The 15570-nt window shown below is 39.7% G+C and overlaps 1 protein-coding gene across 17 annotated transcripts in view; it reads left to right on the forward strand.

Annotated features, from left to right (window-relative positions):
- adgrg6 (adhesion G protein-coupled receptor G6) overlaps nucleotides 1–15570 on the forward strand; it is a 53908-nt gene that overhangs the window by 2070 nt on the left and 36268 nt on the right. For all 17 annotated transcript variants that reach the window (XM_090242954.1, XM_090242961.1, XM_090242956.1 and 14 more), the window contains exon 2: nucleotides 2473–2561. In XM_090242954.1, coding sequence (XP_090099080.1) covers nucleotides 2473–2561 — 89 coding nt within the window. The remainder of the gene's footprint in view (nucleotides 1–2472; nucleotides 2562–15570) is intronic.

A 15570-nucleotide genomic window follows, 5' to 3' on the forward strand; every position in this document is an offset into this window, starting at 1 on the left:
AGACAAGGCATATGGGTATGTAGTGACATAGTCAATGGGCTGGAGGATTCTCAAACAAAGAATGCAGGCACTGGGGATGGGGGTGGGAGCATGTGAGTCTGGGCAGATGAGATGCAGTCATTGTTTGTGTGCGTCTGTAAGTTGTTGTTCGTGTGTGTGTAAGTTTGTATCCAATGTGAAAAGAAATATGAACGTTTATTTTTTTAAGGTTTCCGTCGTCTGTAGAACACACAATCATTTCCAAAACCATATTAGTCATGTATTTGAATAGTCCAAGAAACAATAGATGAATTTACAGTTATGAGGAAGTATAGCCTATCTGTGTCTTTTTTTGTGTGAAATGTGAATAGAATATATATTGCTGTATTTCCATTATTTATACTGTGTGTGTTTAGCAAGAATAATTACTTTGAGATAAGGTTGTGAGTTATTAGGTCGTGGAGTCGCAAACATGCCAGTTCTTCACTACTGAGTGTTGTTTTCTGAATGACTATAGGATAAGATTTTCCTTCCTTATCTCCATGAAGACAATGTAAGCTGGACTCGGGTTTCTCTCGATGAGAGCACCTCTCTTGATCTTTGTTTCCTGAACATGATGAGCTAAAATCCTGCTGTTGTCTGAATAAAATATGACTAGTGATCATGGCCTTTGTGTGGGTGGCCTATTCATAGCTCCATATCACTTTTCTCAGTTCTCCTTGTGCTTGTGAGGAAGTTGACGTTGAATTGCGATACTCATCACCTTGTCTAAGTTCGTGAACTTGGGAGGGCACACGGTGAACAAAACAGAACCGGGATCAGACATGCAGACCTCTCATTATTTAATGGATGAAGTTTGGTGAATTGAATGATATAATTAAAAAGTCTGCATGGAGGAGAGGGAGATGGTCTGGTATTCTTCCATACTCTGACACTGTCACTGTGAAGATGCTCCGAGTCATCAGGTTCACATTGTTGTCAGAAAATGACCATCACTTGAGTACAGTGATTGTTTCTCTTGAGGAATCATTCAATGTGGGAAACCTACTACCTTCTGAAAAAATGCAAATTAGAAAGACTGGAAAGCTGTGAAATGTTATTTTGAACCTTCCTCCAGCACCACCCACGCCTCAGGCTCAGGCAACACCTAGAGTAATTGGTATCAATTAGGCCCAGACCAGATGTGGCTATTGGCTAATGAAGGTAGTGTTTGCTGAAGTGGAAAAGCCATCCATCCAGTTCACCGCAGTGTAGTGGAAATGAACAGAGGAGGCTAAGAGGCTCTATTCTCTAAGATGGAAGAGGAGAACAGGGCCTCTTGGCAGACTCTCCATCCAGTCCATATAGTTTGGGCCCACAGCAGCACAACCATATGATTTAACTAATAGTAGCTAAGCCAGCTCTGTGAAATGACTTGGGTTTGGAGTATACTGCAATATCCTGACTAATAGGTTTGTTTATGTGTGTGGCCTTGAGTTGATTGGGAGACCACAATTACATTTTATACAGAAATGTTAGAACAAATGACTCTTTTGATTGAGAAGCAGATTCAGATGGGGTCATGATCACGTATGAACAAAGAGGGAAATTACACCTAGAAACCAATGACAAGAAGTTGATGAGGTTGATTTTGTAGTATCTGTAATTACCCCACATAGATGCATCTGGACTGCAGAGACCCAGCTATAGAAATGTGTTGATATGAGTGGATTGTCTCTGGCTGCTATTTTTGTCTTCTCTATTCCCATCACATTGAATTTGTAATTCTGTATTCTTGCTGTAAACCTGTTTTTATATTTGTACTGTTTGATTGTCTTGTAAGTGATTTATCCAATTCACTTGCGTACAGGTTAGATAAGATTACAGGGAACTTATCCTGACTGACTTCCATGTATCTATGCTGAACTCCTCCCAGACAGAATTGTATATCAGACAATGTGGATTTTTTATATCGTAGACAAGGCTTTTATCCAAGCCTAGTCATGTCATTAATCAAATTATATTCCTGGAATGTAAAGTCTACAGGCGATGGGGTTGTATATATTTTCCCAGTGATCAAAACGACCACATTGGCTATTATGGAGGCATGACTAATCGCGGTAATTGGTATATTTTCCTTCATTATAATTTACATTTTTATGTTCGATTCAAACAAGGAGCATCTCTTGTACGTTATTGTATGAACCACACTGATGTCGTCTGTCGGATACTCGCCACTGGTGCCCTCTAACTCTGGAAGTCATTACAACTGACATGAAAGAATGATTTATCGTTATATAACAAAACTGCATTTGCTTCGCTGTGGTCTCTCTTTGTGCTGAAAATATGTTTCCATACCACAAATACATCATTCAAACTTTTAAAGTGGACCCAAATTGCAGACACATCAGTATGAATAAATATACTGTATTTGTGTGCTTGTGTGTACTGCATGTGTAAGACTGCGCTATCAGACGATACCTAGTATGTCTCCATCTTAACTGTGATTGACAGGGAGTCTTACGTCTGTGGAGGATGGTGGCGATGGAAGTTCCGTAACGTCCTGCCAGTTGCCCTGCTGTGGATGTCCCTGCAAAGACAAGGTACACAGTCTGATTTAACTATTGGCATTGATTGTGTTTTCTTATGTTTAGAACGGTATGAATCATGAAATAAAACAGACAAATGGATATGAATTGATCATTTCATTGTTGTACTGTATGCCATTGCTTTCTATTCAACATTGCCCTTCTTTCGTACTTTCATTCGTGTCTTTTTTTCTGTTTCGTTGATTGTGCTTGTTGCAACCTCTGCTTTCTCATGTCTGTGTTTCAGTTAACACTAGCACTTATTGATTTACATATGCACATTCAGAATGATTGAACACCTGAAAGCGATTTGTTGTCCTTAAGTACAATAGTTTGATATCAAAGTAGACCTACTTGATCAGTCTTTGGCAAGTGGGACTACTGGTCAGAAATATTGGTGTTACCTTTTTATAATCTGTGATTTTGTGATAACTGATGGTAGATATAATGAAGAACAAGACCCTCTTGATATCTGCACAAGTGATGGCTTTACAGTCCATCAGAAATATATGGGGCAGTCAGTACCAGTGATGGATAAATGCATTCAGTGTGCAGAACTGGATAGAATCACTTAAACAGCGATGACCATCCATTTTCTATTTACCACTACCAGGTAATCACGAGAGGGGATTTCAAATGTGTTTCCTTACACCAACAGACTCTGAAACAGGGTGAATGTTTCCCAAATTGCATCAAGCAAATCATTTCTTACTGACTTTGCTTTAGTGAGTGCATTTCCATTTTTCGCCGTGTGACATTTTTGACGGCAAAAAGACAAACACATTAAACAAGCACACGGAACCAGAAAACGTTCCATTTTTATAATGTCGCCCAAGGGTGCCGTTGGACATTCTGCTAAGATAGTCTTTAGGCTCAGCATGTGTTGTATGTACTGGGCTAATGTGTTTACCACAGGGACTAGCCCTCTTGAAGCCAGGAAAAGGCCTCCACTCTGGTCCAGTTCATTCTTCATAAAGCTCACACCATTTCTCTCACCTAGGAGTTATAACATTGCACGTTTTGTGCACGTTCTATGCTTAACTTCATGTTGTGGTAAGCCTGACTGACTGACTGTTCTATTTTACGCTGTTATGTTACTGAAGTATGTTATGTTAGTTTATTTAGAAAGCATAGTCTTTTTTTCAGTTTGTGACATGCCGTAGCTGGCTGTGTTGGTCGGTATTGGCAGGCAGACCTGAAGCAGAAACATTTATAGTTCTGGCTGGTGTTCAGATAAGGCTTGGATCATAGGAGATTCCGTGCTGGGAAACAAGGCATTTTTTAAGTGCATTTAGTGCCAGAGAGAGAATCAACAGAGTAATCTCACACTCTCATAAAAATGATTCTCATAAAATGCTGCCTCATTTTTGACAATTAACAATAGAGCTTCTTATCACAAGAAAGAGGGCAGGTATGATTATGAATCACTGAGTAGAAGATCGAGATTGCAGGAGTGTCAATACAAGACATTAGAAGGGGAATCCTCTTGACTCAGACATGTCAACATTTTCTGATTAAGTCCACTTGGGTATGTGGCACCACAGAGCAGTGAACTCACATTTCTGTTGTGTTTTTATTGTGATAGGACACTTCTTCCAACCACAAATGAACAGAAAGTCAATCTTGCCCCCATCAATTTTCATTCCACAAAAATATAATATAAGGGCAAGATTGACATTCTGTTCATTTGTGGTTGGAAGAAGTGTCCTATCACAATAAAAACACAACAGAAATGGGAGTTTTCTGCTCTGTGGTGCCACAGATTCCCCTTCTAATGTCCTGTATTGACACTCCTGCAATCTCAATCTTCTACTCAGTAATTCTGATTATGATCTAGTGTTACGCAGGGAGCAGCTTTGACACTGTCATAACATGTGTAGTTGGGTTCCTAGTGATGAGCCAAGGTCTCAGCAGACCTTTTGGAAATAAATAAAAATACCTTGGCAGAGCTGTTCCGTCCTCCGCCATGTTCCAGCAGCATAACTAGGGCTGCTATGGTGACTGTATTACCACCACACTGGCGGTCAAATTCGGCGTGACCATTTAGCCACAGTAATTAGGCTTCTCCAAGCTCTGATGCAGCTGATGGTCATTAATACCCTACCAAACTTGCTAATTGCCTGGTACTCAGCACTCTATTGTCCCTCTACTCACTCTGACATCAATGCAAATGTGATCGAAAATCGAATCAAACACTTCATGAGAGCCCATGAGCTCATGTTGCACAACATTTCTATAGGCTATGCAATTGCGTGAGAAAACAGAGTTATGGCCTCTATTAAAAAGAGGAGGATCCCATCAGCTTTCAATAGGCTAGGCCTACTATATTTATTTATCAACTTTCTTAATGTTAAACACATTGCTTTTCTTTGCAACAGGACTATAGCCTACCTGGCTGGCATGAAAATGAACCACAGAAAAAGCGTCCTCAATTTGCTATTTAAGTGCATAGATGACATGTATTTTCGAGACAGGTGCAAGATAATGGTCCATTCTAAATCAAAACAAATTTCAGACATATGTTATTTAGTACTGTACACGTAAAGACAAGATTAAATCAAGGATAGTCTGATGGGGGACAATATTAGCCTATCGCTTGTGAATTATATATTATCACTTGTGAATGATGCCCAGTGTAAGGCAAGAACCAGCACATGCCTTTTTTTTTGTCACTTTTTCAAATCACATTCGCACATCTCATGTAGCCTAGCCCACAGGCCTATATATTTTGATAAGGTTTGTATCACAACTAAAGTGGCCAAATAACTTCTTAAAATTAAGCACATTAATTCGCTTTACAAGGGATGTAGAGCCTAAATGGCATACATACGCAGCGAGTAAGTTTCAAGTTTGGGGAAGATCATTTTCACCATAAAAATGCATTTGTGGTCACATTTGAGAATTGTGTTTTCCTGCTAATGGAACATTCACGCTTATAGCCTACTGCCGTGTGTGCATTGCTGCGCTTATGTGAAGAAATAGCCAAATAGTTTATCAACATTTTAAGCAAAGAGTTCTGTTGTATCAGGCTCATTGCTCAAAACAGGGTTTTTTATGCTAATGGTTGTATTTATTTGGGATCTATCGCATCCCACAACTGTCCCAGAATATGTTTGGAATATTTATTTCTCACACAGAATAGAATAGGTCAACTTTTGTACTATGGGGGATAGTAGATTGACAGAGGCTAGTGCTTTTGCTGTTAGTAAGGCCTACTCATCTTGTTGGCTGACGGAAAGTAAATGTTGAAGGTTATTCCAATATCTTCAATATTCGCCTCAGACTTGGATAAGGATGCATGCAATTGCATCCCAGATGTGTCTCTCTTCACTTGTAGCCTGTGAAAAAGACCCGATCATTTGATGGAGAGCCATGTGAGTGTGAGGTGCTTCAGCAAGCAGCTAGGAGGAGGGAATTCTAATTGTTATATTCAGCCCAAGGGCACAACGGCCACTGGCCGCAAAAGGCATGGATTTTTTTATGGGGCTTTACGGCAACACAAAGGGGATGCAGCCGGGAAATTGGAGGCATTATCAATTGCTTGTCAAATTGTGAATGAGAAACTGAGGAAGTGTGTACAGTCTGTGCAACAAAAAAAAACAAAGCAGAGCTCATGCCATTCATACAGATGTTTTCAAATCATCATTAAAGTCACATTGTGCAGCCTTGGAATGCATTAAAAATCTAAACATACAGCCCAACGTTTGTAGAACAACAAAAGTTACATATCTCTAAATGAAGCATCTAGGAGGATCTGTGTCTTTGTTAACCGCTCAACCACAGAATAGCCACATGTGCACACTCCCTCAGATCGTTTAGAGAAAATATCCTTTCTAATTTATTCAGCTATGTTCAATTGTATTATTCATACTATAAAATAATGCCACCTCATTCTAAGCGAGTCTTGTCTGCTAAATGAACTAGTGTAGCCCACAGCCATATGGCATAGTTAGATCAGGGCCTAATATAAGGACAACTCAGAGTATGCTAATCTGATCTGAAATAGACTACATTTTCTTCACATTATGTTTCTTTAAAACTGTCTAAAATAAATAATGGATTTATTGTGATGGTGTAGGCTATATTATATGGATTTATTAGACTTTTTAAAATGTAGATGTTCTTAAGGTCTTCATCAGTGGCTTGTAGGCCAGGAAGCCAGGAGATGCTAAATGTGTTTATGTTAAGACCAGCAGTTATTTGCTTGACAATCACCAGCTGACAACAGTTTGACTGCCATAGCCCTAAGCAAAACTCCTGTCTGTTAAAAGATGGGGTCATATGCGATTAAACTGCATGGGTCATCACAAGCCCCCCCCAACCCCCCTCCCTTGCCTTCCCTCCTCTCCCCTCTTGAGGTATAAGCACTTAATTAGCCCTCTCATTAAAACAGGGGTGTGGCAGATACCAGCTGAGATACAGCTAGCTGGTGAGCTGCCATGAGACCAGGAGAGGGCTGCTTGAAAGCAGTAGAGTAATCTGGAGGATTACACCTTCTCAGAGGTCCTCTATCTGAAATAATCTGTTTTTAGGCGGTGGGGGTATCAGTTATCAACCCCTTTCTTCCCCTGTTTTGTATCTGGCATTCCATCCCCTGGCACCATTCCACTGCAGCCTGCCCTGCCGCCTCTCAAAGGAGTTATCTGAACAAACCCTGTTTTTAAGGCACTCTCTTCCCTGGCACACTTCACATTTTCAGTCATGCTACAGTAACAACAACGTGCGAAAGTCGGCGTCTTGAGGTTTATGCAGCAACAATGGGGTTTTGTGTTCTTATGTTAATGTGTCCTTCAAAACGTTTAATCACAGAAATGTATAGTTTCCCTCTCTTTGACAGTTAAATGTATACACATGTTGCTCTTTTTCAACACTGTACTGTACACAATCACTTTTTGTAACCCACAATTATTGAACACTTCGCCAGTCAGATGGAAAAGTCTTTGAACATTTTTAAACAAAATATGTATTTTTATTTAACATGAAATAACTTCCCAGGAGATGCTGAAGCCAGTTATTCAACATGTACTCTCACATGTAATTGTCAGAAATCAGTTACAGTTACCCCCCCCCCCCCCCCCCCCCTTATTGTAATGGTGAGAGGTTAGCATGTCTTGGGGGTATGATTATTAACATTATTATTAATTCAGGACTATCTGTGAAAATGGTAGCATCCACATTAATGGTAGGATCCACGCTAGCTCCCGAGTGGTGCAGTGGTCTAAGGCACTGCATCTCAGTGCAAGAGGCCCCAGTCCCTGGTTCGAATCCACGTATCACATTCATAGGGCGGCGCATAAAATGGCCCAGTGTCATCTGGGTTTGGCCTGGGTCATTGTAAATAAGATTTTGTTCTTAATTGACTTGCCTAAAGGTAAAATAATAGAATAATGTAGACGTTTTTAGAAACGTATTATATTGTTATTTACAATAAAAGTGATTCTAAAATGACACCATTTATTTTTTACGATTATTTTCTATTGGGCACAAAATAATCTGAAACACAACCAAACAAACAGCAAATGCATCCAACAAGTTTGTAGAGTCACAAGCAGTGTTCCCTCATAACTGCTAAAATGTGTGCGCGCTTCTCCTAGACTGCAGCGCAGAATAAATGCCAGGCTGGGCAGAGACGCAAGAGATTGAACTTCAACGAGTTCGCCCTATTAGTTTTCACGATATAGATCATCGTTTTTTCTGTGATTGAATCAACATTATATCCGCCCCTTTTCAATGCAACAAACCAAAAACAAATCAAGCTTTGTAAGATTGAGTCTGTGATTTTGTTGTAGGCAGAGCAAGAGCGCAACGGAGTAGAATTATATTTGTGGGGGTAGACCACGAGCGGTCAGATCAGAGCGCAGAGCCACGCTTGTACTCATTTCTTGATATTCTTTGCTAGTTAGCGAGTTATTAGCCCAGTTATTGATACGTGGATGTCAGCAATGAGGAGTGCTTTCTACTGCTTCATACAAGAGCACAAATCGTGTATGCTACATTTCAAGCTGTCTTTGAAAACCCAATCAGTTAAAAAGCATATATCATCATTAAAGGAGCAGTGTTGTATTTTAAGACAGGCTTGAATATGCAAATAAGCCAATAGGCAGAGAGGGTGGTCTACATTGTCGAATTCTCTGCAATGGTGGAAAAGTACCCAATTGTCATACTTGAGTAAAAGTAAATACCTTAATAGAAAATGACTCAAGTAAAAGTGAAAGTCACCCAGTAAAAACCTATTTGAGTAAAAGTATTTGGTTTTAAATGTAGTTAAGTATCAAAAGTAAATGTAATTTCTAAAATATACTTAAGTATCAAAAGTACAAGTAAATGTAAATGTATAATAAATGTATAATTTCTTATATTAAGCAAACCAAGACAACACCATTTTCTACTCAAAAAAACTACTTAAGTAGTACTTTCAAGTATTTTTACTTAAGTACTTCACACCACTGATTCTCTGTATGGCAATAATAATTAATTGTATTTTGCAAAGTGGTTTCTTGCATCATACAACACAATACAATGCAATTTACAGACACCTATTTGGCCCATGGTATTACAGACCACATAAAAATAATTAATTCATGTGTAGCCCTTTATCATGTAAACGTTTTTAAAAGTCTCATTCAATGTAGGCCTTCATTGAACACGACATATAGGCTAATGTAGACTATATCTTAAAAATCAAAAGCTATTTCCATGTGAAAATGTTGGGATTTGCGCCATTGGTTTTGTTGGTAGGCTTACATTCCTATTGGCTGTTGTCTAAAACTGTAAGGGAACAGCCTCAGTGTTAACTGTAAACGCGTGCTGGAAGTTGCACAAAATTCTCACAGCGTTCAAATTTCCACTCACAAGACCTAAAATTTGCTCAGTGCCCCAAAAAAGTTGAGGGAACATTGGTCACAAGCTTGATGTAATCAATACGTGCTAGGAATGTGGTACCAAATTCTAAACTTTTGACTCTTTTAATATCATATAAATTAATTTGTCCCAATACTTTTGGTCCACTAAAATGGAGGGACTATGTACAAAAAGTGCTGTAATTTCTAAATGGTTCACCTGATATGCATGAAAATACCCCCAAATTAAAGCTATCTGGAGTACAGAGCCAAAACAACAAAAGATGTGTCTCTGTCCAAATGCTTTTGGAGCTCACCGTACGTATATAAAGTGTGTGTGTGTGTGTGTGTGAGAGTGTGAGAGTGTGTGTGTGTGTGTGTGTGTGTGTGTGTGTGTGTGTGCGTGTGTGCGCGTGCGTGCGTGCGTGCGTGCGTGCGTCCTCTCTGGGCCATGTGAGTGCAGGGTGGTTCAGTACACAGGGGGCTGGTCAGGCCCATGGCAGCGGTCAGGGCTTAGTGGGTCTCAGAGGGATGTGAACAGGGACATAAAACTGAGTAAACATCATTTGGCATGTTGTTTTTCCTTTTGCGCACCATACACACCACACCAGTGGCTGACAGCAACACACACACACACACACACACACACACACACACACACACACACACACACACACACACACACACACACACACACACACACACACACACACACACACACACACACACACACACGTCTGTAAAACTGTAGGGTATTCCAGTAGCATGATTCCGTCCAATAGTGATTTCACTCTCCTTTGCAAAACAGACCCAGTCCAGTTGTCAAACGTTGATCCTATTGCTTGTTTATTTAAATCCTGACCATGAAGGGAGTTTGTTCCTGCTGTTGTTTTTTCTCTGGACCCTGCCAAATATTATATGAAATTGCCACCATTTTGTTGGGAGGGATTCTAGTTGACTCCGCTAAATGGTAACCGCAGCAGCACAACCACAGTTCTGTTGGTATGCAAATGCTGAGGCATCACCCTTGTTGTTGTCTAATGTATCTCAATGATGTGGAAGTGAAACGGCGATGGACTGACTGTCTGGACATCCAGTCGCACTTTCCAACATCTGTTCACATTTTCAATACCATGATTTAATAACATGGAGTGTCTGTTTTGCATTAGCTCTGTTAATTCCTTATAATTCATGTTCAGGGTCTATTCTCATAACATGGAAAAAGGGGGAAAAACATGTTCAAAGCAGAGTGGATCGAGGTAAAGTATTTTATGTAAAACCCCTGTATTATAATTCCTTACTGGTCACAGAGTCAGGAAAGATTCAGACTTTCCAATGTGCTAAGTAGTACATTTAGGAACAAAGGGTAATAAAACAAATGACCTTTATTCTCTGCAGTAGTGCTCATTCCAAGACCGTCCAAAATCAGTATTTTCATGTTTACACACATTGCTTTTCTAATTCAGTCGTATTTTAATCTTATTCAAGTGCTAGCATGACATGCTGAAACAAATCAAACTAATACTGCATGTCCAAATATATTATTACAGTGGGATGATTCTCATTGGCCGGGCTCCTATTACATAGAAATGTATGGATACAAACTTTTTTTTAAGTATTTAGACACTGACAAGTCCAATTGGAACCACAGCGAATACCAACGCCTACATTCTGAGAGTACATTTGCTAGGACACATCATTGGTAATTGTTGGATTAAATGCTTGTGGGAGGTAAGACAGACATTTACATTGAAATGGGTTTTTGTTTGGAGATAAAAGAGATAATGGAATTTCATTGGGTTTAGAAATTAGAATGGAGAACTAATACTTGTCATGACAATGGTGTTCCCTAAACAATTACCTGCAGACACAGGGCACACTTTTGTTATGGCAAGTAATAAAAAAAAATAGAGCTCTGCCACCAATGATGCTTAGAAACTCAGTTGTTTCTCCTTCGATCAATCTGGAAACCCGACCACAGCTCCTGATCTCACAAGTGCGCACCATTGTAACCTTAATTCCCGTTTGTCTCCTATCAATGGTTATCATGGTCACCATTTGCGGTGGTGTTACTTCCTCACCAGTGTTTGTTCAGAGCCTCTCACCGTTCCTTTTGTCTCAGTTTTTCTCATTGTAAAACCATACATATGTAGGATCTTAATTTGATCACCCTGTGGCAGGATAACTTTTCTGCAACGCAGGACATTTTTAAAACGTGTAGTGTATTTGAGATTTTAAAAGGCTTCTAAAGTTTGTCATTTCCATTTAGAAATTTCAAACTTGATTTTCACTTACGAAAAATGTATCAACCGTTACAAAAATGTCCATTTAATTATAATCCACATAATAATTCAAATTTCCTCTTGTTGCAGGATTATTTTCCTGCTGTAGGAGACTGGCTCAGATTAAGATTCAACATCTGTATCACATCACAACACCCAACGTCCTCCCTCGTATTTCTCTCTGTTTGCACATAGATGGTAAATCACTAGTGATTCTGACTGGTTAAAAGAAGATACCCAGTCTCTTTATTACACCACGTACCTTATATTTGACCACTTGTTGACCTGGGGTGTAGAAATGTTCTCTGTGTCTTTTATGGGACTGGACTATGGCCCTGATAAATCCTAGAGGCAAATGAGAGGGGCTGTCGCTCACTCTGCGTTTCATCCTCCACTCAGACACTCCAAATGAAACCAGCGCACAGCACCAGTATGCCACAGTCAATTATGTCTAGGCCATTAATTGGACTGTTTGGTAATCCCTTACATCAATAAGAGTTTAATAGCTTTCACTATAATTATATCAATCTATGTTTATTTTGAATAGAAGTGTGGCTGTTACTATTTGATGGATTTAAAAAAAAGACAACTGGATAATGTGTGCAGTTAGCTTCTTATTTAGATGACAGGTGATCTGGCATGTGATATAGTGCAGCCTGAATAGAAGACAGTGCTGGTGGGATGTTTGCAGTGGTGGAAAAATTACCCAATTATCATACTCTAGTAAAAGTAAATATATCTTAATACAAAATGACTCAAGTAAAAGTGTAAGTCACCCAGTAAAAGACTACTTAAATAGAAGTCTAAAAGTATTTGGTTTTAAATATACTAAAGTATCAAAAGTAAAAGTATAAATCATTTCAAATTCCTTATGTTAAGCACATTTACCGATAGCCAGGGGCACACTCAGACATCATTTACAAACAAAGCATGTGTATTTAGTGAGTCCACCAGATCAGACGCAGTAGGGATGACCAGGGATGTTCTCTTGTTAAGTGTGTGAATTGGACCATTTTCCTGTCCTGCTAAGCATTGAAAATATAACGAGTACTTTGGGTGTTAAGGAAAATGTACGGAGTAAAAAGTACATCATTTTCTTTATGAATGTAGTGAAGTAAAAGTAAAATTTGTCAAAAAATATAAATAGTGAAGTACAGATACCCCCAAAAAACTGCTTAAGTAGTACTTAAAGTATTTTTTACTTAAGTACTTTACACCACTGGCTGTTTGGATAGTTGACCTTTAAATTGTACACTGTCTCTTTATAAAAGTTTGTGATGAGGACATGCAACAGATCAGTCATTCATACATTGCTATGATCATTGATCTCCTGAAGAAGATATCGCTTCTTTCTTTCTGTTCCCCCAAATGTTTGGATATACTTGTAAAGTTACCAGGTTGTTAGCTAACTAGCCAATGAGGTAACATGACAGAACAAGGTGTGAACAAATGGTTAACGACATGTGAGTCGTTTTAGAACGACCCATGACATGGTTTTTGAAAGTAAAAAGCAGTCCTGGCTATCAGCTACAGGAATATAAAAATGTTGCGCCGGTAATATTGGTCAGATCGGTTGACCTGGTTGGGTTCGAAGCAAACCATGGTGCAATCTTGACGCAATCAAATCTCCACTCTTTTTTTTCTTTAGGGCACAAGGAAACAAATGTACAGCGAACCTTATCATTACAACAATAATTATCTGAAAACTCCTGGTCGCACAGCCAAGTATTTCATTGCATATGCTACCAAATTGGTCGCACTTTAGAGCCCTGAATATGTATGATAATGCTTGAGACTCATGTTGCTGGCAGTAGTAGTTTTTTCTTTGACTGGGCCTCACAGTGCATTCGGAAAGTATTCAGACCCATTCACTTTTTCCACATTTTGTTACATTACAGCCTTATTCTAAAATTGATTCAATTAATTTATTTCCTCATCTATCAACATAAAATACCCCATAATGGCAAAGCGAAAACCGTTTTTTAGAAATGTTTCCAATGTGTAGAAAAATTAAAAACAGAAAGGCCTTATTTACATAAGTATTCAGACCCTTTGCTTTGAGACTTGAAATTGAGCTCAGGTGCATCCTGTTTCCATTGATCATCCTTTAGATGTACAACTTCTTTGGAGTCCAACTGTGGTAAATTCAATTGATTGGACATGATTTGTCTAATATAAAGGCACATACCTGTCTATATAAGGCCCACAGTTGACAGTGTAAGTCAGAGCAGAAACCAAGCCATGAGGTCGAATAAATAGTCCGTAGAGCTCCGAGACAGGATTGTGTCGAGGCACATCTGGGGAAGGGTAACAAAGCATTTCTGCAGCATTGAAGGTCCCCAAGAACACAGTGGAAGAAGTTTGGAACCACCAAGACTCTTCCTAGAGCTGGCCACCCTGCCAAACTTTGCAGCACTCCACCAATCAGACCTTTATGGTAGAGTGGTCAGACGGTAGCCACTCCTCAGTAAAAGGCTCATGACAGCCCACTTGGAGTTTGCCAAAAGGCACCTAAAGAACTCTCAGACCATGAGAAACAAGATTCTCTGGTCTAATGAAACCAAGATTGAAGTCTTTGGCCTAAAAGCCAAGCGTCATGTCTGGAGGAAACCAGGTACCGCTCATCACCTGGCCAATACATCCCTACGGTGAAGCATGGTGGTGGCAGCATCATGCTGTGGGGATGTTTTTCAGTGGCAGGGACTGGGAGACTAGTCAGGCTCGAGGGAAAGATGAATGTAACAAAGTACAGAGAGATCCTTGATGAAAACCTGCTCCAGAGGACTCAGGACGTCAGACTGGGGCGAAGGTTCACCTTCCAAGAGGACAGAGACCTTAAGCACACAGCCAAGACAATGCAAGAATGGCTTCGGGACAAGTCTCTGAATGTCCCTGAGTGGCCCAGCCAGAGCTCGGAGTTGAACCCGATCTAACATTTCTGGAGAGACCTGAAAATAGCTGTGTAGCGACACTCACCATCAAACTGACAGAGCTTGAGAGGATCTGCAGAGAAGAATGGGAGAAACTCCCCAAATGCAGGTGTGCCAAGCTTATAGCGTCAAACCCAAGAAGACTCGAGGCTGTGATCCCTGCAAAATGTGCTTCAACAAAGTACTGTGTCAAGGGTCTGAATACTTATGTAAATGTGATATTTTATTTTATTTGTTATTTTTTGGCAAAAATAAATAAAAAAACGTTTTTGCTTTGTCATTATTGGGTATTGTGTGTAGATTGATGAGGGAGAAAATACTATTTAATTCATTTTAGAATAAGGCTGTAATGTAACAGAAGTGTGGAAAAAGTCAAGGGGTCTGAATACTTTCCGAATGCACGTTAATAGGTGTTTGTGGACCAGGAAAAGGAACAGCCACTTAAAGCTGTAATGTGGTCGGCCTGAGTGAGTGGATTTAGATTTTAGGACCCTCTTGACCCTCTCGGCTTAGAAAAGGGCACATGTTGGCAGGTATAACAGGGCCACAGTAGGACCAGGCTGTAATCTGACCCTGCATCAGCCATTCATTGTGGGGTACATAACACTTCTAATGAGTCATTTTTCTGAAGCAACGACAACTCTGGACTGGAATCAGGCGATAAACAAGAACGTGTGGTTTGGTAGTATTTTTTTCCAGTGGTTAATTTGCTCTTACTGTTCCCTCGACCCTCTCCAAGGGTAGAATTCTCTGGATTGTTGCCTTCCAGGTTTCCTAATACCTGATTTGATTCAGTTTGTAGAGAAATCACACCTCAAAGGTAACATGGCTCCTGCCTGTAAGCCATCAGGATCCAGGATCAGAGAGTTAGGCAAGTAAATGAAAACACTCAACATAACAACTGCTGATTTCCATTGTATGGGTGTTATCCAGGGTTTGGCTTTTGAATTGTAATATAAATGTTCCTGAAATT

The sequence above is a fragment of the Oncorhynchus mykiss genome, chromosome 8 (assembly GCF_057628025.1).
Source record: "Oncorhynchus mykiss isolate SJ-2025 chromosome 8, ASM5762802v1, whole genome shotgun sequence".
NCBI lineage: Eukaryota > Metazoa > Chordata > Actinopteri > Salmoniformes > Salmonidae > Oncorhynchus > Oncorhynchus mykiss.